Source organism: Elephantulus edwardii, unplaced genomic scaffold (genome assembly GCF_000299155.1).
Source record: "Elephantulus edwardii isolate Elephantulus edwardi_28Jun2011 unplaced genomic scaffold, EleEdw1.0 scaffold00014, whole genome shotgun sequence".
NCBI classification, from domain to species: Eukaryota; Metazoa; Chordata; class Mammalia; order Macroscelidea; family Macroscelididae; genus Elephantulus; species Elephantulus edwardii.
Genome location: NW_006399764.1, coordinates 27050953 through 27073261, shown reverse-complemented (window position 1 = coordinate 27073261; position 22309 = coordinate 27050953). Strand labels below are relative to the sequence as shown.

At 50.8% G+C, this 22309-nt stretch overlaps 1 protein-coding gene across 1 annotated transcript in view; it reads left to right on the top strand.

Moving 5' to 3' along the window:
* The window catches only part of RCL1 (RNA terminal phosphate cyclase-like 1), a 41250-nt gene extending 33146 nt beyond the window's left edge, over positions 1-8104 (top strand). The window contains exon 9 of the mRNA XM_006881314.1: positions 7954-8104. Coding sequence (XP_006881376.1) covers positions 7954-8104 — 151 coding nt within the window. The remainder of the gene's footprint in view (positions 1-7953) is intronic.
* The last annotated feature ends 14205 nt before the right edge of the window (positions 8105-22309 follow it).

Here is a 22309-nt window from a genome sequence, read left to right as displayed (position 1 = left end):
CTGAGCCGTCGGTGTTCCCACAGGAGCGACCACGAGGTTATTGCCAGGACACCTGTACCTGGTCGGGACCCTTTTACTGTTTCCCACAGGAAGGAGCTCAGGTCAGCCTGGTGTTTGTATGGGTTGTGAAGGGGACACAGGGACAGAGTGGTTGACACTGGCTGGGATCAGGAGCTTTGGACACCACGCTGTCACAGCTGCTCCTGGTGGGATGTCTGCACTGAGAGCCTCGTTTCTGGGATCAGGAGCTTTGGACACCACACTGTCACAGCTGCTCCTGGTGGGATGTCTGCACTGAGAGCCTCGTTTCTGGGATCAGGAGCTTTGGACACCACACTGTCACAGCTGCTGCTGCGTGCAGCCTGAGGTGGGTGGGATGTCTGCACTGAGAGCCTCGTTTCTCAGGAGAACTGAGAGCAAGGCCTTCTGGGCTCAGCATGTTTCTCCTGGTTGTGCTCACATGTTTGGGTTTGTCTAAAGAGCCTCGTGTCACCAAGTCACAGATCCTGAAATCAGAGGAGATGTTTCTTAGTGTGGCTGTCAAACCTTTACTGGAAAACATGACCCTCTTTCTCCTGAGGAAGCGTGTGGTGTGGAAGGGAAGTCACCACAGTCGTCTAGTTTGAGGGAGCTCTGGTGTGTTCACCAGCCGCTCCGTGGGAGGACGAGGAGGAAGTGCTGTAGGGACAGCAGCCTTGGACACCCAGCGCGAGGGAAACCCAGCACTTCCCCCAGTGTGGGGGAAACCCAGTCGCTCACGGCCGCCGTGGCAGTGTGTTACCTACTTTGTGACATGTGTGAGCTGGCTCTGACTTAAGCCGTGATGGACCGAGCCCTGACCTTGCCAAGGACTCAGTAGGACTCTGTGACCCTGTTTGTTAGAGCGGAGCTGATCTCCCTGGCGTTGCCCTGCCTCTAAGGAGCATTGCCTGGCCTCAGTTAAGCACTTCACTGTGGTTGTCATCCATTAGATCATTTGAACCGACTGCTGTTCCACAGGAGAAAGGCCTGGCAGCCTGTCCCGGTAAAGACCCACCCGCTGCCCTGTGGACGAGTTGGCACTGACTCCTGGCCACCCTCCACCAGCTTTCTGAGCCTGTGAATCTGTGAGAGGAGACTGCTCAGTTCTCTCCTGTGGAGCAGCGGGTGGCTTTGAGCTGCTGACCTTTTCTGCAAGCAGGGCTAACACCAGGAGAAAAGCACGTGGATGGGGCTGTTTTCAGGGACGTGGGGCCACCGCAGCTCGTTCCTCCCCACAGGGCGCCGGCGTGTTGGATTCTGCAGTAAGACGAGCTCCTTTCTATCTTTAGTTGGGAGTCTGACATAATGCTCACCACCTGGTTACGTAACCTCTTTCTGCTGCTTGTGGAGGTGCTGGGGGGGTTTGAGCTGCTGTCCATGTCAAACACCGGCTCCTCAGGCCCCTGCTTCCCTGTCTGAATCCCAACCTCCGAGTGGTCCATCATGCTGGACGGAGCTGGGCACGGCTCACACACCCTGCCCCTGCCTGGATGAACGCTGCCCTCAGGCTAGTCCGCCGCTCTCCAGCTCACGCTGTATGCAGTCAGCTTGCTAAGTGAAGGGGCCGTGGTTCGAGTCCACACAGGCTCCTCGGAAGAGGGGTCTGGCAGTCTGCCTCCAGATTGTCTCTGCAAACCCCGTGGGCACAGCTGGCCGTCCTGCTGGTTCACTGGGGCCACCGAGAGTGGACATGGGCCTGATGGTAGTTGAAGGACTGCAGAGCCTGGCACCTCTGAGAACACATCTGGCGTGTCATTGCGATCGATGGTTCGGAAGAGGTCAGCAGCTCTCAGTGGGTGGGCCCAGGGCCCCCAGTTGGGCAGCTGGCCACCTCTCGCCTGCCCCAAGCTGCACCAGTACCTTCACACTTTGACGGAGAGTAGCAGGGTTTGGAGATCATTTCAGAGCTGCTGTGTGATGACTGCAGTCACTAGGTGGCTCTGATCACTGAGTGCTTGGCTGTGAATCAAAACAGGAGGTTCACATCTACCCAGAGGCACCTCGGAAGAACAGCCTGGCCACCTACTTAAATGTACAGACAACACCCAAAGAAGCAGGAGGTAGGAAATGAAGACAGTGCATTGAACAGATTTGTCAGAGATCCCTTCTAAACTCCTGAAGAGCAAAAGATACTAGTTTAAAGACCCAAGCCATGATACTTTGTTACTTCATGTAAATGTGAAGGTTGGAAGTTGAATAAGGAAGGCTGGAGAACCGATCCCCTGAATTGTGATGTCGGTGAAGGATGTTTTCTGTTAACTGTGAACTCCCCACACTAATCCATCTCGGAGAACATGCAGCCAGGATGTGCCTAGAGATGAGGATAGTGAGGCTTTGTCTCAAGTATCTCGGGCATTTGTCAGAAGGGGCCGGTTCCTGAAGGCCATGATGCTTAGAAAAGTAGAGAGTCAGTAAAAAACATAAGAAAAGATCCTCCACGCAGTGTACTGACAGAGTGACTGTCGCAGTGGGCATCCGTCCTTGTGAGGATGGCCAGGCCCAGGCTGTGTACAGGGTCATCTGGGTTGGAGCTGACCTACAACATCTAACAGCTTAGTCATCTTGGCAGCTGACGTTGTGGACCTGAAGTGGGGAGTTCTGGAGCACGCTGGCCCCCCCTCATACTTCTCTTCACGCTGGCCCAGGGCTCCGGCAGAACATCCTGTCATAGGTGGACCCAGCTGTCCCAGAGGTTGAAAAACACCCCAGAGTTGTGCAGCTTTTACACACTCACCTGGGTGTGGGGTCCCCTACAGCCCACCAGCTGGGAGACTGGCAGTGGTTTGGAGCATAGAGGGGCAGTTCACGGCCTGGCTGGTGGCCGGGGACAGAGTGTGGACAGCTGGACACCAGCAGACACACAGGGCAGCTTTCTGTCCTCCCCAGGTGGGGTGCACTGCGGCCGCCAGCTGGACGTGTGGCCCATGGGCATGGACTTGTGTATCTGTGGGTTTGAGGTTTGCTTTTTTTTCTTTCCTAGCGGGGGGGTGAGGGAGGTGGTGGTACTGGGGTGGAGACCAAAGAAAAGAAAGTAAAGCTTGAGTTGCATAGTGAGCCGGGGAGGCAACAGGGGGCAAGCCGATGTTCCTTAACAGCTCAGGGCGTCTCAGGGCGTTGAGATCGTTTCTCCCTCAGTTCTATTGGATGTCTCTGTTGGGGGCCTGGCAGAAGTACCTACAGGAGACTCAGGGTTAGAACCTGCATCAGAAAGGGAGGGCAGTGGAGGGCCCATAGAATGCTCACCTCCACACAGGAGGCCCAGGTTCAGTTCCCAGCCAGGGTTCTCCTGGGCAGCCACCACCCACCCAACTGTCATGGGGCTTCCAAGATAAGACTAGGAAGAAAGGTGAGCTACATCCAAAAATGAGCCCGTGGAAACGTCTGTGGCCCAGTGGTCAGATCAGCGGCTGCTCCTGGAAAATGGCAAGGGACATGGGATTGGACAGTGTTCCTGTCAGTTATACACCAGTTCACCAGGGGTCAGGGCAAGCAGACAGCAGCGAGCCCGGCCTGGCAGGCTTCGCTCCGGCTTCGATGACAGGGTAAGTCATCGCCCGTGGGGTGCTTAGGTAATCCTCTGAGGACAGAGCGGACACTAAGAACAGCTGCACAGACAGAAGGCTGTCAGAGGAGGACAAGGCCATGTGGGTGTACTGACAAGGAAGGATGTGCAGGAGGTGGCGGGCCGACCAGTGCTTGGAAGGTGGAGAAGAAGCGGCACATCACCATGTCCCCTGGTGGAGAGGAGGCAGAGTCAGGCCAGGGGCCCTCAGGGACAGCGCTCATCCTCCACCGTGCCCCTGTCCTTCAGGGACCGCTCACCCTCCAGCCCCCACGGTTGAGGGCTCTAGAACTGAGAGGCCAGATAAGACAGGAAGCAGCCCTGCGGGGTTTGTGCCTGGATGGGCATAGGAACCAGTGCCAGTGCTGTAGGGTTTTTTAAAACTACAGGTAGGTACTGGTGTCTTTATTTGAAATTCTTGCGCTCTAATTTACTCATCTCGGAGAGGGTGAAACCAAGTCTCTCCTTGGAGGGTAAGATTTTGAAGCTCCGTCTCACATACTTTGGCCGTGTGGCCAGGAGGGACCGATCCTTGGAGAAGGTGTTCATGCTTAGAAGGGTGGAGGGACAGCGCAGGAAAGGAAGACTCCAGATGAGATGGATTGATACAGTAACTGGGGCAGTGAGGGTAGGTGTGTCAGTCGGTGAGACTGGTTCAGGACAGGGCAGGCTTCAGAGCTCTTGTACAGAGGGTCACTATGAGTCACAGGTGACTCGATGGCATACAACAGTAATTTATGCATTAATTACAGTGTGCTCATCTAAAGCATATAACTCGGTGGTTTTTTAATACATTTGCAAAGAGTTGTGTAACCATCGCCACAGCCTAGTTTTAGATTCTTTTCATCACCCCAGAAAGAGGCCCAGTGTCCATCAGCCCCACTCCCTGCTCTCCAGCCTTCGGCAAACACTAGTCCACTTTCTGTCTCTCAGCAGATGCGCCTGTTCAACTAGTTCATCCGAGTAGGATATTACAATACGTGGTCACTGGTGGCAGCATCGACATAGTGTAGTGTTTTAGGGTTCATCGATGCTGTAGTCATGGTTGAAATCAAATTGAAAGTATTTAGTGAGAGTCAGTGTTGTCCCTTGGGGGTGCTCCTCGTTCAAGTTGAAGGGCATTTGGGCTGTCTGCCCTTATCGGCTGTGCTGCTGTGAGCAACCAGGTTTGCCTTTGTCTTGGGTACACACCTGGGAGTGCAGTTAGTGGCCACGTTTGGGCTCTGAAGGTGGCCCAGTGAGTTCGGTGGGGCTGCTCACCGAAAGGCTGGCGGTTTGAATCTGTCAGCGACTCTGAGGAAGAGAGAGGAGGCGGAGCCAAGCGCCCGGGTCCACGTCACAGTAGTTTTTGTGGTCAGTCTGTATTTCACATTGTGAGGTCCTGCACAACCATTTTATATTGACACCGGCATGAATGTAGCTTCCGTTCTATACGCCTTCACCTGAACTTTACCTGTTGCCTTTTGTTTAATGGTGTTCACCCTGTGAGTGTAATGTGTGTGTGTTTCTGTCTGTCTGTCTGTCTGTCTGTAGTTTTGATTTCTGAGGGCTCTGATGGCGTGGCCCATAGGGAGCTGCACTGGACTCAAAGGCAATCTCATGGGTTGAACCCACCAGTGGCTCTGAGGGAGAAACTGAGGCAGTCTCCTCCCTTGCTGTTTATAGCCTTGAAAACCAGCTGAAGAGTTAGCCGTGAGTCCATTCAGACTCGGCACCAGGCGGTGAGCGGAGGGAGCTCGGGTGGTGGACTGTACAGTTGTGCCAAGGCAAAGGCTGTACCTCTGGAGGTTCGAGTCCGCTAGTGCCTCCACTGGAGGGTCTCTTCAGGGCAGTGTATGACAACGGAAGCCCACGAGAGGGTCAGCTCCGGGTCGGTTCTCACTCCGGCAGAGAGCAAGTCGAGTACCTGACGGCATTGAGCATCTTACGTGCTCCTCAGAAATAACGCGTGTCCTCCTTGGAGAAAGTCTGTTCAAATCCTCAGCTAATTTCCGGGTGTCATTTAACCTTTTCCCTCTTGGGTTTTGAGAGTTTTTTGCATATTCTGGAGATCAGACTGTGTGGTTTACAGATCTTTCCTCCCAGTCTGTAGGCTGTCTTTTCATTTTCTTGTTAATGTCCCATGTTGCACAAAAGATTTTAATTTGAGGGAAGCCAAATTTATCTTCTAAAAATTATAATTGCTGTACTGCTTGTGCCTATTGCCACTTGACCAGAACCTCCAGTGTACTTCCAGAGCCTGTGGCTGGCCTGAGTGATGCTGAAGCTGCCAGCCCGCCTGCATCCGACTCCTTCCACCGAGCGAGGCTCCCCAGATGCCTCCTCGAGTGGGACACTATCACCGTGTTCCAGGAGCTTATGACCGACAGCCCGTGGGGCTCCCAGCCATGTCTTAGCGGCCACTGTGTGCAACACTGCCTTGTGCCGGCCCACTCAGACCATCCTTAGTTGCATCCTTCGGGAATCTGCCAACTTTGCTTTGTTTCCATTCATATAGCACTTACCAGGAATGCTTCCATAGGATTTTTTTTTTGGGGGGGGGGTTGGTTTTTTTTTTTTGGCCACTAATTAATAGAATCATTTGGCAGTTTCATGATGGCATGGTTATTTTTTAATTGCTATTTTAACGTAAGTTTACAGAAAACTTGGATTTCCATTCATTCATTGTACATTTTCCTCCCTACTCACCCCTCAGTTCTCTTTTCTCTTTAAAAAAGTTTTTTTCAGGGGAGCTCTGGTGATCTACTGACAAGAAACTGTGCTGCATTCCCTCGTTGTTTGAATCCAGTTGGATTCGATTTGACAAGAAAAAAAAACCACACGATTCTTTGATCATTGCACAGTTTCCTCCCTCCTCCTCCACCCCCCAGTCCACTTTACTGTGCACCTCTTCTTCTGGGCTGTTGTCATGCAAGTAATGCCTAATCTTATATTTCTTTTCGACAGCTCTTTCCCTCATCTATTTTGACGCAGTGTTTCACCAATATAATAGTGGCACTATGCAGTATTTGTCCTTTAGTGACTGATATATTCCACTCAGCATAATATCCTCCAGGGTCATCCATTTTGTATAATATGAGTTCCTTGTTTTTCATTGCTGCATAGTATTCTGTTGTGTGAATATACCACAGCTTCTCTATTGATTCATTTGTTGCTGGGCACTTGGATTGTTTCCATCTCTTTGCCATTGTGAACAATGCAGCAATAAACATGGGGGAGCATATATCTGTTTGGGTGGCAATTCTAGTTTCTTTAGAGTATATTCCCACTGGTGCATTTGCTGGGTCAAATGATATTTCTATTTCCAACTTTTTGAGAAAGTGCCATACAGCCTTCCATAAGTGGTTGCACTATTTTATACTCCCACCAACAGTGAATAAGGGGTCCAGTTTCTCCACAACCTCGCCAGCATTTGTTGTTTGCTGCTTTTGTTGACTTTTGCTCTTGTTACTGGGGTGAGATGGTATCTCATAGTTGTTTTGATTTGCATCTCTCTTAGAGCTAGGGATTTTGAACATTTCTTCATGTGTTTGTTTGCCATCTGAATGTCTTCTTTGGTGACGTGTCTGTGCATATCCTGTGCCCGGTTTTCAATTGGCTTGTTTATCTTGTTGAAGTGCTGGAGTATTCTAGATAATAGTTCCTTATTGGACATGTCATTACCAAATATTTTTCCAGTCTGTGGCTTTCCTTTTACCCTGTTGGAAAAGTTTTTGGATGCGCATAGGTATTTGATTCTTAGAAGATCCCATTCATCTGTTTTATTCTCTCCTGGTTGTAGGAATACTTGTCTATCTTGTCTCCCCACAAGATAGACAATTCCAGGAGGGAAGGGATTTTAATTTTTGCCTTTTTGGCTCATGCCCCAGCTCCAAGAACATGGTCTGTTCACAGTAAGCACTTGGTCAGTGTTGAGTGGATGGATGGGCTGTTGTTGAGCTTGGGACTGGACAGATTGCTTTTCTTGTGTTTGCAAGTCATTTGGGTTCCCCCACCCACCCCATTTGTGAGAAAAAAGGTGGTTTCCTCCTCTCTGTGCTTATCTCTCCTCTAAGTTCCCCCTAATTCTTATCCAGTCTCCAGCATGTGTGCTTCACTGAATGGTGTAGTATTGAAGCTTGACTCTAACCTTGCCCTTATAGTTTTCAGTCCAGTTTTGCTGTAGTGTGTGTGTGGGTTCCTTTGGAATAGGCCGGGTAAGCCCCGAGTAAGTGCCCTTTGTGGGGACTGATGTAGTTCCTGATTTCAGCCATTCCTGCTAACCCGAGAAATTCAAAGCTTGGGTTTCAGGTGGGAGTAGAAGTGGGAGGGGAATAATTTACAAAATATCAATTCCGTTTTTCATTTCCTTTTTCTCTTTTGTCTTTTAGGATAGAGTTTTTGCGACATCTGAAGAGCTTTTTCCAGATTATGTTTAAAATTGAAAGCAAGCGGTGTGGTGATGAGCTCAAGGGCGGGGACAAGGTGCTGATGACTTGTGTTGGTGTCGGCTTCTCCAACCTCAGCAAGACCCTCAAGTGAGAACACACAGGATGAGGGCCCTGCCCGGCGCAGGAGGCCACAGGACACTGAAGGGACCAAGTCCAAGGGCGTTTCTCAGGACAGCCCAGACTCTTACACGGCAGACCTCCTGAGCTTCCGGCAGACCTCCTGAGCTTCTGTTAAGAAAAGCCCAGCGTGGGGGTTGCCCGCTTCTCTGTGGTGTAGGACGTTGCTCAGGACATTGCATCAGTCACCATATAAGCGCCCTTGACCTGCCTGGAGGGACAATGTCTCAGGACAGTCTCTTTCTGGAACAGCAGAACGGCTGCTCCATTCTTCTCGGCGTCTGTCCAGACCTCCTCCAGGCCTGCGAGCTCTCAGGCCTGCCAAGGCTTTGGCTGTTCTGAGCCTTGGTGTCCACAGGACGGAATGACAGCATATGGACTGACCATCAACAGCGCTGGCTCACGGATTTCAGAGACTGGTGACACGCTCCTCGTGTGTGGACAGCCAGGCTGGGGAGGCCAGTGTCCGCCTACAGTTCTGGATTTTAGCGTTCCTCGTATGCTATAGATTTTCTTATACTTTTTCAAATTTCCCTGTCACACAGATTCCATTATCTTTTCAAGAAAATAAATTTTGGAAGAATGTTTTGTTCCTTTGAATTTGTAAAGAGCTCTGAGTATAAAGGCGCAGGGCCTGGGGTTTTCGGCTACCTGTGAACCAATAACACTGTTGCCTGGGGTGCTGCAATAGACATAGGCTCCCGGGTCAGGGGTCAGGGCCTGCATTGTTGAGGCTCCTGGGTCAGGGCCTGCACTGTTGAGGCTCCCGGGTTAGGGGTCAGGGCCTGCACTGTTACTCGCAGACAGCAAGGCCCCGAGTCCCAGGCTGTGTCTGTTTCCCTCCCTCTGAGGGCTCACAGGGCAGCTGCAGGGGCCCCAGGCCATGTCATGTGGGCCTTGACGCAGCACCACCGCCGAGGGGCCAGCAACGGCAGGGTTGCACCTCTGTGGTAAGCGTGCTGCGCTCCAGGTAGAAGGTACCTCGTCCCTGCAGAGTGTTGACTGCAGACTTTTCTGAGAAGCCCATGGGAACCCGGTGCCGTCGTGTCCTTAACATCACGGGTGGGAGTAAGGCTGCCCTGTAGGATTTCCTCACTGTAATCCTTATGGACGCAGACTCCTCACCATTCCCTTGTGGAGACGCTGGTAGAATGGAACCACTGACCTTTTGAATAGCAGACTAGGACTTAATCAACAGCGCCAAACAGACTCATACTAAAGAGTGGTAGAGTCGTGTTCTTGGCATGCAGGGACAGAGTGCCCAGCCAGCTGATAGCGTTGGAGTTTGCCCTGTGGGATGGGCCAGTGTTGACAGACGGGCAGACCTGGATTTTTCTTACTGGGATTTCACATGGAGCCCTTGACCTGGGGTGGCCTTGCCAGTCCCTCTTTGTACCTTTTCTTTTAGTGAGAAGGGACAGAGGGATGACTGGACCGATGGGGTGGGGGTGCAGAGCTAATAGGTAGAAAGACCAGGCCCCCCTGCCTGGGGCCCCATGCTCAGAGCTTGATGAACCCTATTGGCTTTCTGTTGCTGTAACGATTACCACACCCCTGGGGTTTAGAGCAGCCTCCTTTACCAGCTCTGTGGGTCTGAAGTCCAGGCAGACTCACTGGCTGCTTCTTCGAATTAGGATCTTGTGAGGCTGAAGCCACAGTATTTGCCAAGGTCCGCCTCTAATCTGGAGGTCCAAGAAGGAGTCTGATTCTAACTCATTGGGTTGTTGACAGAACTAGATTTCTTTAGCAGATAGAACTGGAGTTCCTGTTTCCTCACTGTCTGGTCAATGGGGGGGAGGAAGGAGGCTGGGCTTTTAGAAACAACTGCTGCTGAGTTGATTTCAACTCATAGCAAAGCCAGTAGAACAGAGTAGAACTGCTGAATGGGCTTTTGAGGCTGTAAATCTTCGCAGGAGCCCATTGCCATATTTTTCATTTGATAAAACCAAGCCTGTTGTGTGGTGGCGTCAAGTACAACTCCTAGCGACCCTGTGAACAACAGAGCTGCACCCTGTCCTGTCCTGTGCCATTCTCCTCCTCTCTGACACTGAAGCCTGATGTCACTGTCAGTCCCTCTGGCTGAAGCCTTCACCAGCCTCCACCTTCCAAGTGTGATGTCTCTTTTTAAAGAATAGCCGCTCCATGACAACATGCCAGAGTGTGTGAAACGCAGCTTCCCTGTCCTTGGCTCTGATGCCTTTGGGTTGTGATGTGGGAGGAGAGCACTGATGATCCCAAGAACAAACGGCTGCATCTTGGAGGAGTGTAGCCAAGTGCTCCTCAGAGGCAGCTGTGGTGAAGCTTTGTGTCGAAACCAAACCTGCCCGTGAATCTGTTCTGACTCAGAGCGACCCCAAAGGCCAGAGGGAGGCGCTCTGGTGGCACCATCCCTGATGTGCTATGTGTGTCTCAAGCAATTCACATTTACCAGTGGCTCCAGGTGGAAGATGAGACTTCTGTTAAGATTTACAGCTCTGGATACTTGAGGAAGTGGAACTTGAGAAACTTGGAAAGTGGAAGGTCGTTGAGTCAAGATTGAGTCACTCGCAGTGAGTGGGGACAGCAGAAGCACCGCACTGTATTTCCTAGGCTGAAAATCTTCACAGGTGCAAGCTACCCCGTGTTCCTCCCACCTTTCTTTTAGCGACCAAGGACTTTAATCACTGTGTGACCACCTTCTGGGGGCTGTCCTCATTCTTCACGCCACATTCTGCGTCCATCTGGTAGCCACAGCTTTGCATTGAATCCGACTTTTCTCCCGGCCAGAGGCCACTTTCACCAGGACTTCAGTGTTCATCCCCCCACATGCCATGTCAGCTGTCGCTCAGTGGGTTTCACCGCACGTGACTTCACCCTTGTCAGAGCAACACTGTTTTCTGTAGGCCTTTCTGTGATTGAAAGCAGCTTGCAAGCCTGAGTATGTTAACCATTTGCACTGCTCAGAGAATGCCCCTAGCCTTTGGCGATATCGCTTATCATCTTGGGCTGCTAAGCAGAAGGTTGGCAGTTCAAATCCTTCGGCTGCTCCAAGGGAGAAAGATGGCCAGTTTCCTCCCATTAAGATGTACAGCCTCTAAGGGAGCTCTGGTGGCCCAGTGGCAAGATGCTGTACTGCAATCCCAGAGGTACGTGGTTCAAATCCACCAGATGCTCTGCTGGAGAAGGAGGGTGCAATCTCCTTCTGTACCAGTCAGATCTGATTTGATGGTACACGTAAAAAAAAAAAAAGATGCACAGCCTCAAAAACCCAATAGAGGGTTTCTAGGGAGCTCTAGTGGCCTAATGGTAAAGTGCACTGCTATCCCAAAGACATGTAGTTCAAATCTACCATCTGTTCCACAGGAGAAGGATAGGGCAAATAGCCTCCCGTGTGATTAACTGCCTCTGAAAACTGATTGAAGGATTAGCTCTGCGTCAGTTCCAGCTTTACAGTGCTCAACAACAAATCAGGGCTCTGGTGGCCTAGTGGTGAGGAATCGTACTACCACCTGCGGAGAAAGCTGGGCAGTCTCCTGACGTGACTTAGAGCCCCTGGAAACCGGCTGGAGGGTCAGATTTGAATCGGTTCTGACTAGATGGCACCCGACGATGTAAGTTGGAGCCAATTCAACAGCATCGAGTTGGGGATCAGTAATCCTCCTTTCATCCCCAGATCTCGTCACCAGATCAGCGTTTGGACAGCCTGGGGCTGGGATGCTGGGTGGCCAAGATTGTGCCCACGACACACACTACAAACTAGCTGTCGATGGTCAAGACCAGATCTGGCCAGAACGCAGCCTGCGCTGCATTTCGATGAGCCAGATGTCACCCTCTGGGGCCTGGGCCCTTGAGCCAGCCCCAGACAGGGTGCTGGGGGTCATGTCCGGCAGCAGCTCAAGTCCAGGCAAGCAGAAGAGGTGACATGTCCTGCCAGCTGTTGACACGGGACATGTCTGGTGGCCTCCAGCCCTCCAGCTGGCGCATCTGCTTTTGGAGTTGAAACATCTGGCAGGAGGGTGACGGTCAGAAAGGAGGACAGATTTATGCCCTGGGCTCCCTGTATTCCTCGGGGAGGCAGTGCCATTCTGTGGGCAGAAGCCACTCCATGCTGGCTTGTGGCAGTCCCCTGCGGTTGCCGTTCAGGAACCAGTTGGAACAGCTGCCCCCTAGGATGGTCTGGTGAGACGTGTAGCCCTTTGGGGCTTGGGTTTTCTGCCTCGGCCTGTTTCCCTTCTCTGTTAATAGGTCAAGTTCTTGGTTACAGCAGCGATGGTTCAGTAGAACTCAAAAGCAAACCCACTGTCTTCAAGCAGATCCTGACTCCTGGTGACCCTCTCTCATGTTTCCAAAGCTGTCACTCTTCATGGGAGGAAAAAGCCCTTCCTTCTCCATCGATTTCTCTGCTGGATTCGGCCTTTCAGCTAGTAGCCTGTCATGTAATACTGCGCCACAGAGCTCTGCTCAGTCGGCTATGCCTGTGACCTTGTTGGAATGGTGGCTTTGTCGCACTGCTAGTCCAGAGGTCACATTTCTCTGATGGTTCACCCCCCCAGCATCTCCAGGGAAAGATGAGCAGTCTCCTGCCCTGGAACCCACGTGGAGGGCGGCCTGTGAACGGGTTCTGTCTGATGGCACCGAGTAAGCGTTAGGGTTTTCATCGCCTTCTTGTCACCTCCCAGGCCTGCCTCTCTCAACACCTTTCATCTGCAGAGGCCAGCCAGCTCCGTCCACCAGGATGACTAGACCAGTCTCCTCACACAGCTGGTGAGAGTGCGGGCAGCAAGGGCGCTGCAGGACGATGTGCTGCTGGTGAGGAAGCAGCAGCAGCTGCCACGGGTCCTGTGAGAGCTGGACCGCAGGGGGTGAGGGTGGTCTAACGGCAGGGCAGGTCGGGGGCGGGGGCAGTGGGAACATGGCATGCAGCGATGCCTGCCCCTTGGGTGAGGGGAGGGTGGTCCAACGGCAGGGCAGGTCGGGGGCGGGGGCAGTGGGAACATGGCATGCAGCGATGCCTGCCCCTTGGGTGAGGGGAGGGTGGTCCAACGGCAGGGTAGGTCGGGGTTAAGGGTGCAGTGACGCCTGCCCCTTGGAGGTGAGGTAAGGGTGGTCCAATGACAGGTCGAAGTGAGGCAGTGGGAACCTGAGTGCAGTGATGCCTGCCCCTCAGGGGTGATGTGAGGGTGGTCTAATGGCAGGTCAGGTCAGGATGGGAGGTGCAGTGATGCCTGCCCCTTGGAGGTAAGGTGAGGGTGGTCTAACTGCAGGACAGGTCGAGGTGGGGCAGTGGGAACTCGGGTGCAGCAATACCTGCCCCTTGGAGGTGAGGTGAGGGTCGTCTTAACAGCAGGTCGAGGTGGGGCAGCGGGCACTTGCGTGCAGTGATGCCTGCCCCTCAGTCACTCCCTTCAGCCAAACTGTGAGGCCGTTTACCACCTAGCAGGCTTCTAGAGACTTTCACAGTGACCACGTAGGAGAGTTGACGCAGCACAGACGAAGAGGTGTGGAGACCTGAAGAAATTAATACAATGGATGGTGGGTGGGAAGGTTGAGGAGGGAGGGCACTCCCAATGTTTTGGAGGAAGAACGCCCAGGTGGGGTGGGGTGTAGTAGGCTCTGTCAGGCTCCTGATGAAAAGGTTGAGGGGCTCACCCACCAGCTGACCCCAAGGAGGACAATGAATCAGTCTCCTCCCAGCACTCACTGTGGAAGTTGACCTGAGTCAGAATCAACCGAGCAGGTAAGGGTGGCGTGGGACTTAGCGGGGTGAGCCAATCTGGGGTGAGTGGCAAGGTGCCAGGTACCCACCCTGGCATCCCCAGCAACCTCCCCTGACTCTGGGTGGTGAGACTGACTGATTCTTCACAAGAGCTCCTGTTCAGATGCCCCTCGCTTGTTCTTTATTAATAGAGGGGAGAATATGAGGCCTTCTGTGTTGGCAAAAGAGCATTGACCATGCCATGGACAGCAGGATGGATAACTATCTGGGAAGAAATGCAGCCAGAGTGCTCCTTCCAGAAAAGATGACAAGACTTGATCGTGCGTCCTTCAGACATGTTACCTGGAGGGGTCTGTACCTGCTTGGGAACGCAGGGTCAGTGACAGGAGACTCCATGAGACACGTTCACACAGCAGAGCGTGGGGACACTGCAAGACTGGCCAGGGATTGTTCTGTCCAACATCACATCACGTTGCGATGAATTGGAGCCGTCTCAACAGCAATGAGAAAGGAGGCCTGCTGGACGCTTGGGCAAGCAGCCAGCCATGAGAGAGATGGGTCGCTTCGGTGAAGATTCCAGCCCGGGAAACAGCCAGTTCTAATCCCTCTAGACTTGGCTCAGTGGCCGTGTATTTATAGTAGGAATAGTGCCAGCGGGTAAGTTAGGACTGGGGACCTAGCTCCAGTCACTGCCTGGAACACGTGCTTATAGCTTTTGAAGACAAAGCGTCAGGGCTCTTCTTACTTTTTGTCCCCATTGTCGAGATTGTTCAGCGGTCTGAGCCCATTGTCAGCACCATTTAACTGATGGACTGGTAGGTGGGCCCCACCCTCTCCAGTGGATGGGGTGTGCGCTCTGCTTTGCTGACACCCTGGGTGGGCTGCAGGGCAGGTAGCACAGCAGTGGGAAGGCTGGTTCCCTACCTCAGCCCTGCCCTGAGCAGATAGATGACATGAAACACATCACCCCCCACATTTTTACTTCCTCCGAGGAATGGGAGAGAGCGTGTGAGCTGGTGTCGCAGAAGCACACAGAACCACTCACGTCCTCATCTCCCAGCCCACTTCTGTTCTGAAGTACCTTGTGTTTGAGGAGGAGGACTGGGAAGGCCCGGGAGTGTCCCACCTTCAGGACTTGGACACAGAGGTCATGGGTGCCATGCATTTCCTGCTGAACGTGCCCTCTCCCCCAAGGTATTAAACATGATACACTACTTTTTTACATGTTGCTCTAAAGTAATACAGTACAAAAATACCTCCTGAGGGGAGGGTGAGGTTGGAATAAACTGAAACAATGTGTTATTTATGTGGAGATAGTTATTTATGTAGAGTGGTTATTCCAGATCTAGAACTTACTTAAAATTTCTCGGAGATCTCTGGAGATTTCTGTTTCCTTGCTACCCCGAGCCTCTTGAGAGCCCTGTGTGCCCAGACATTGACATGACCAGTTACTGATTTTGCTGCAATTAAAGAAATGGCATGTTTGCATTGAAGAAGGCAAATGAGTTCTAGAAACTCAGGGCCAAGCTTCAGGATGAGGTCGCAAACCAGCCCCACAGTGATGACTTCATCTCCTCCCTGTCCTGGGCTATGGGTGGCCACTGCTGCACTGGCTAGTAACCATCTGGATACCAGTTGACCATCTGGCCCTTGGGAATCGTATAATGTCCTTCAGTCTTCAAGGAAGAATGTCCTTCGGCTCTGGGTATTTGTGAAATGGTCACAGCAAGGATCCACCTTCAGGTGGCCATAGCAAACCTCAGCTAGTTGAGGCACCATGAACACAGGCCACTGACCCTCCCTCTTTCAGTCCCTTCCTTCACCTCCAGGCAATATCATGCCGATCGATAACTGTAAGGTTTGAGGGACGTATGAAACGCACAGAAGCAGAGAGTGGGCGATGGGAACTGGGTCCAAATTATGCAAAGAAATGAGCAAAAAAAATCTAAATTGCCACAAAAGAAGCTTTTTACTCCAACTAAATTGCTCAAACATTAAGAACAATGTAATAAGTTCCATTGAGTCAAGTAGGACTCATAGTGACCCTATTAGTGACCCTATTAGTGACCCTATGAACAAGAGACGTGAGCCCTGTCCTATCTGTGCTGTACTCTTCATCTCTGACGCTCTTGAGCCCACTGCTGCAGTCACGTGTCAGTCCAGCTCGTGGGAGGTCTTCCTTTCACTGACAGTCCACTTTTCCTAGCGTGATGGCTCTTTTCTTTTTTTATTTTTTTAAAATTTTATTATTTTTTGTGTGAGTGTACCGTCAAATCAGATCTGACTGGTGCAGGAGGAGATTGTCCCTCCTTCCCCGGCAGAGCATCTGGTGGATTCAAACCGTGCGACTCTGGGATTGTAGTTCCAGCTCCTTGCCACTAGGCCACCAGAGCTCCCTGTGATGACTCTTTTCAAGGAACAGCTTCTCCTAGCAGCACGCCTGGAGCATGTGAGATGAAGCTTCACCATCCTTGCCTCCAAGGAGCACTCTGGCTGCACCTTCTTCAAGACGTATCTGCTCCTTTGGCCCTCCATGGGCTGTTCAGTCCTCTTTCCCAACACCACAGCTCTAAGGCATCAGTTCTCCTGCTATCCTTATCCACTGGAGGACAATATAGGGGGGTTTTCAAAGTTATGCTAGACCAGAAAAAGCCCCACTCCTGGGTGCCCCTCCAGCAAGGTTAGAAATCTTCCTGAGAAGAGAGGAGACTGCCAGCCCCTCTCACGGCGCGGCTGGTGGGCTGGAACTGCTATGTCACTTAGCAACTCAACACTTAACCTCCAGCCCACCAGCGTTCCTAGAAAATCAGGAAAGAGTTAACTGGTCGAAAAGTCATTTCAAAGGAAAATAATGGAAAACCCTTTCTGAACTTTGGGACTTGAATACATACTTATTTATTTGGTTACATGTGCTGTCATAGACCAAATCTGTCTCCACAGAGCTGATTCTGAATTATGTGAGATTAGAACTCTCTTGAGGTTTTCTGGGCTGTGGTCTTCAGAGAAGCCCCACATCTCTCTCCCAGGGAGCAGCTAGTGAGTTAGAACTCCTGACCTTTCTGTTTAACCGCTGCCCCGCCAGAGTTCCTGATGCTGTCGCAAGGGGACTAGAAGAGCTTGCAAGCCCGCCCTGGGGGAACTCCTCAGGTCTCAAACCCTGGCAGAGCGATGGGGCGGCCTCACCCCACTCTGCAGCGTGCTCTGTCCACATGGTTCCCACTCCCATCTGAACACTGTTACTTCCTTCTTTCTGTTAACCTCCGACAGGAAAGGCTTTGCCCATCTTGGAAGGTTTGGGGAAACTTTCAGTTACAAAGCTATTTTTGAAAGCCTTTATTTTTAGTGTTTGAAATGAATTGAAAATTTAGTCTCATTAATGAAAGATTAGTTAATGAATTGAGAGCAATCTAATCATTTATGAGGAAAGCTAGTATCAGTTGAAGGTATTTGGGTTCTGGTAGGTAGAACATCATGGAAATAAGGATGGGAATGAATCAACCACAGGAGGGCTGGTGGTGCAGTGGTAAGTGCCTCACTGCTCATGAAAAGGTAGGTGGTTCGAACTCACACAGCAGTTGAATGGGAGGATGGCCTGGTGTAATAGGCTGTCGTGTAGATAATAGCCTGGGGACCCTTTGGGGCAGTCGTGCTGCATCACAGGGGGTTAGTATGAGTCAGAATTGACTCTCTAACACCCAACAACATCAGTTAGAGCTGTGTTCGAATCCTGACCATGTCAGCAGCTCCGTGGCATTAGGCTCTCCACCACTATGACCCTTGGCTTCCTAGGCCGGAAGATGGGATTACCTGCTTCACACCCACCAGGTCCTGCTCACTGCTGTGGGGTTCACTCCAACTCACAGAGACCTCAAGGATCGAGTAGAGCTGCCTTGTGGCATTCCCGCGGCTGCAGACTTTTTCAAGCAGACTGACACATCTTCCTCTTGTTGGAGAGTTCAAATCACCACACACCCTTCAGTTAGCAGCCCAGCACTTAGCCCAGTGTGCCACCAAGGCTCCTTACCCTAGTCTGGAGGACTTTGTTAAACATGATGGGTGGGTAGTGAGTGGTCTGGCTTGCCGCGGTCCTTCAGTCTTTGGTGACGTTTCAGAGCCGACGTCCACCAACCAGGTTCACGTCAGCGTGAGCCACATGGTCTATCTTTTTACATTTAGTGCCTGGTTATATTTCTGCAGCAAGGTGTGGTGTCTGCAGGCAACCTGAGGTCACACTACCCCCTGGGAAGCCGGCAGAGTTGAGAAGAGGATCCACAGGCACGTTGGTGAGGTTCAACGTGTTCCAAAAGGGAGTGCCCAATCCAACCTGCAGGATGTGCTGAGCAAATGGTTTACCTCTGGTAAACCCTCTGGCTTTGAGTTCTGAAATTGTGACTTCTCTGGTCACCAGCCTGCTTCTGATCTGCTGATGGAACAAGTTATGCCTGAGGGTCTCATGTTGAGTCTCCCACTAAGACCCATCCTTGAGCAAGTTACTCAACTTTTTGAGCTTCTGTTTCTCCATTAGGATGTGATTAAAGCCCACCACAAAGCCTCTGGATAAGCATACCAACTCCACAAGTCTTAGCGACTCAAGTCATTAAAAAACTGTAAGTGTGCTTTGACTGACAGTGGTACTCGGTCAAGGCCAGGTCTCCTGAGAGATGATGGTCGGTTTGGAGGTCAGTTTAACTTGAGTGAGTCCTGTGGCTTTGAATTGACTAGAACCTGGTTGCAAATGAGAAATTGAACAAACTGACCCACAAAAGAGGATGTATTTCCTCGTACAAGTAAGAAATCCAGTGTGCATATGGCTTCAGGTATGTCTGAATCCAAGGCTTAGAACTCTGCTCTCTTCATTCCTCTGGGTTGACTTCCTTCTCCAGCAGGCATTCCTATTAGCATCCTATGCTTTCAGCAACCCTCATGGGCAGAAATTCTCTCTACCTAATACTTCATAAAAACAGGAAAGGAAACATTCCTCTGGGGTTGTGTCTCTCTGCTGACTCCAGAATGCTCCAGTTGACCAGATCTGGGTTAAGATTCTCATCCCAGGAAGTGGGGCTAGAGTGGCAGTGACATCAGCGTCACTCAAATTGGGTGGAGTAAGAGGAAAGGAAGAGGGGATTTCCAAAGGGTTTTATGAGCTAGAATGGACGCTGGACAGAAGAACTGGCTGAATAGTCTCAAAGGCATGTTCCCCAATACAGCTTGTCCACTGTCATCTTTTTAAACAAAATTTATTGGGGTTCGTACAATCATTTATAGATATTTGTGTTTCACTTCTGTACATTATTTTTAAAAATTATTATTATTATTAGTAGTATTAATTTTAATGAAAATTTACAAAGGCTTTGAATTTCCATTCATTCATTCATTGTTTCACTTTTCTCCCTGCCTCCCCCTCCCCCTGTACATTATTATTTTGCAATCATTTATATATATTATGCTTTATGCCATTAATTACTACTGAGTGGTGCCTTTAATGCTGTCATCTTTTTTTTTACTAGTAAAATTTTCATTGTGTAAACATGATTCTAACATTCCAGACAAGCTGTTGTTAAGTGCTTAGTAGCTTGCCAAATAGTCCATGTCCTGCATCATTTTTTGATGAATTATCCTATGAGGTTTCATTTCAGGTTGCATTCTTCTCATTAGTTTCATTCTTCATCCTGCTGTAAGGGAAGGCTTTCTCTCTCTGCTGGTTGTGGAGGAAGGTCTTTGTCTCTGAGCTTCTGCTCCAGGACCATATTCCTATGGTTTAGTGTGTCTGCTCTTTCAGTAAATGAGGCATGTAAAATATCACGGGCAGAGCCCATCTGAGGCCAGTGGGGCATATCAATATGGAGCCTTGGGTTATGCTGTCATCTTTTGAAAGGAGGGAACGGTCCCTAGAGAAGGACATTGTTGGTGAAGTAGAGAGTCAGCAAAAGAAGAGGAAGATCCTTGATCAGACAGACTGACACACAGCGCTGCACCCACAGGCTCAGCGATTCTGGTGACTGAGCAGTGTGTTTTTCCTGTTGTACAAAGTTGACAGAGTCAGAACTTAATCACTAGCACGTAACAACGTCTTTTCCCTGTGTCGGATCTACTGGCATCATAGTGTAGAATCAGGTGGACAATGACTTTAGCTCAACAAATGATGCCTGAAGACTCAACGATTACGATTGTGGAGACCGCCACCGTAACATGGGCGTTTAGCAAAGGCTTACTGGTTAAAGCAGTGGTGTCCTTGGGCTGAAAAGGGCAGCCCTCAGGAAAATGAAGCCCAAGGAAGGCCCTGCCTCCAGAACAGAGGGAGCAGGTCAGTGGCGGTCACGGGAGGGTCGGCACCAGGCGGCGCCTCCTTCCGGCCTCTGTAGAGACAGCTTCACGAGGGAGGGAGATGTGGACAGCAGCTTATTTTCAGCTGCCCTTGACTCAGTGCCAACTCTGGCCCCATGTGTGTTGGCGTAAATCTGCTCCCCAGGGTTGCTGTGTGTCAGAGTGTCAGGACCGACTCAGAGCTGACCCCTGGTGCGTTTTCAGTCTGTAAATTGCTTGATAGAAGATGACCCAGCTTCTTCTTGGAGCAGCTGGTGGATTCAAACCACCTGCCTTAGATTTGGCCATGCACCTCCTTACTCACGAGGCCACCAGAGCTCCCTGAAGGGCTTCCAGTGATTAACTTCCCCCAGTGGACCACCAGGCCTTTCTTCTGTGGGGCCCTGGGTGGACTAGACTCTTCAAGCTTTTGGGTTGACTAAGGTCAAACACAGCACGTTAACATGCAAACCCCCGAGACTGCGATTCAAACTGACTGGTCAGCGAAACTTTCCTCCCTGCGAAAAACATGTCTTTTGATGTCACATTATTCTCTGATTCTTCAGGTTATACTTTGTTTTAAAGATAAGCTCTTGCTTTCTCCTGAGGGCTCTGCATGAAGCAGTGAGTCAGAGGGACTCAGGTGGAGGGTTCAAATCCAGGTCCACCCTTTGCCCCAGTTCTGCAGTGTTACCCAGCCACTCACCTGAGCCTTCCGCTCATGCCATCTCCCTTTCCTATCTAGGCTTCTAGGAATTGGAGATGTGAGTCAAGTGATTAGTTGATTTTTAAAAAGTCATGTGATAGTTACAGTGGTCTCAGTTTCTGGCAAGTTACACCAGCTCTTCTTTCTTGGAATAGACCATCAACATGGCCGGGGGCCTATTTTGGGTGCTTTGCAGACCATGTGGAAGATTTGTGTGGGTCAAAGATTTTTGTGTGTTGTCACCATTCACACCAATGAATGGAATGAAGGGCCAGGAAGCATTCCAGAGCTTTGTGGGTGTTTCCAGGCTCGAGGTGCGTGGCACTCAGCCCATGTCTTGTCCTTGGATCAGGGAGAAACTGAGGGAGGCAGTACCAGGAAGGGCCCGAAGGCTCCTTGCAGTTCTGTGGTTGGCCGTGGTCTTTACCAAGCCTTGTCCTCAGACGCACTGGATTTCCAGAGCGCTGTGCCGGCTGTTTCACTGCAGTTCATGAGGTCTTCACTGGAAGTTTTCAGAAGGACATCACTGGCCCTCCTTAGACGTGAGGGTGGTGGGACTTCATCTCATATGCTTGAGGCCTGTTATTAAGACATCAGGCTTGGTAAGGTAGGGGGTCCGTGAACAAGACCCTCAGTGAGGTGGATTTCCCAGGGGCTGCAGCAGTGACACAGCAGTGATGAGAATGCCAGAGGACTGTGCAGTGTCTCGCTCTTGGGTTATCGTGAGTCAAACCCAACTCACTGGCGTCCAGCAGGACCATCTGCCAGAAGTTCCCTGTAAGATACAATGTTCTGTCCATAGGCAGTGACTTCAGTTCTGGGAATAGAGAGAGGACATGAGCTTCTTTAAAGAAACTCTTTCCTTAGATAGGGCCTTGTTTTGAGATACTGTCTGTGCTGCCTGTCTGCTGATGAGCTCACTGGAAAACATACCTCTGAAAGGTAGGATGTGCACAAGTGCTTTTAAAAGCTGTTGTTCTGGATCTCAAGGGCAAGTTCTCACAGTTTTAGTAAGCCTGTTGTAGATGTTGTTAGGTGCTGTTGTGTCAAGTATGACCCATAGCAACCCTATGAACAACAGACCTGAGCCCTGTCCCGCCCTGTGCCGTCCTCATGAGCTCTGACACATTTGAGCCCATTGCTGCAGTCACTGTGTCAGTCCATCTTGTTGGAGGTCTTCCTCTTTTTCTGACTGTCCACCTTTCCAAGCATGATGTCCCTTTCCGAGGAATAGCATCTTCTAACAATATGTCCAAAGTACGTGAGATCACTGTTACTGCCTCCAAGGAACATTCTGGTTGTACTTTCTCCAAGACAGACCTGCTTGTGTTTGGAAGTCTGTGGGATATTCAGTACTGTTCTCCACCACCACAACTCAGACATTGATTCTTCTTCTATTATCCGTACTCATTGTCCAGCTCGCAGATACATAGCAAGTAATTGAAAAGACCATGACGTGAATCATGTACACGCTG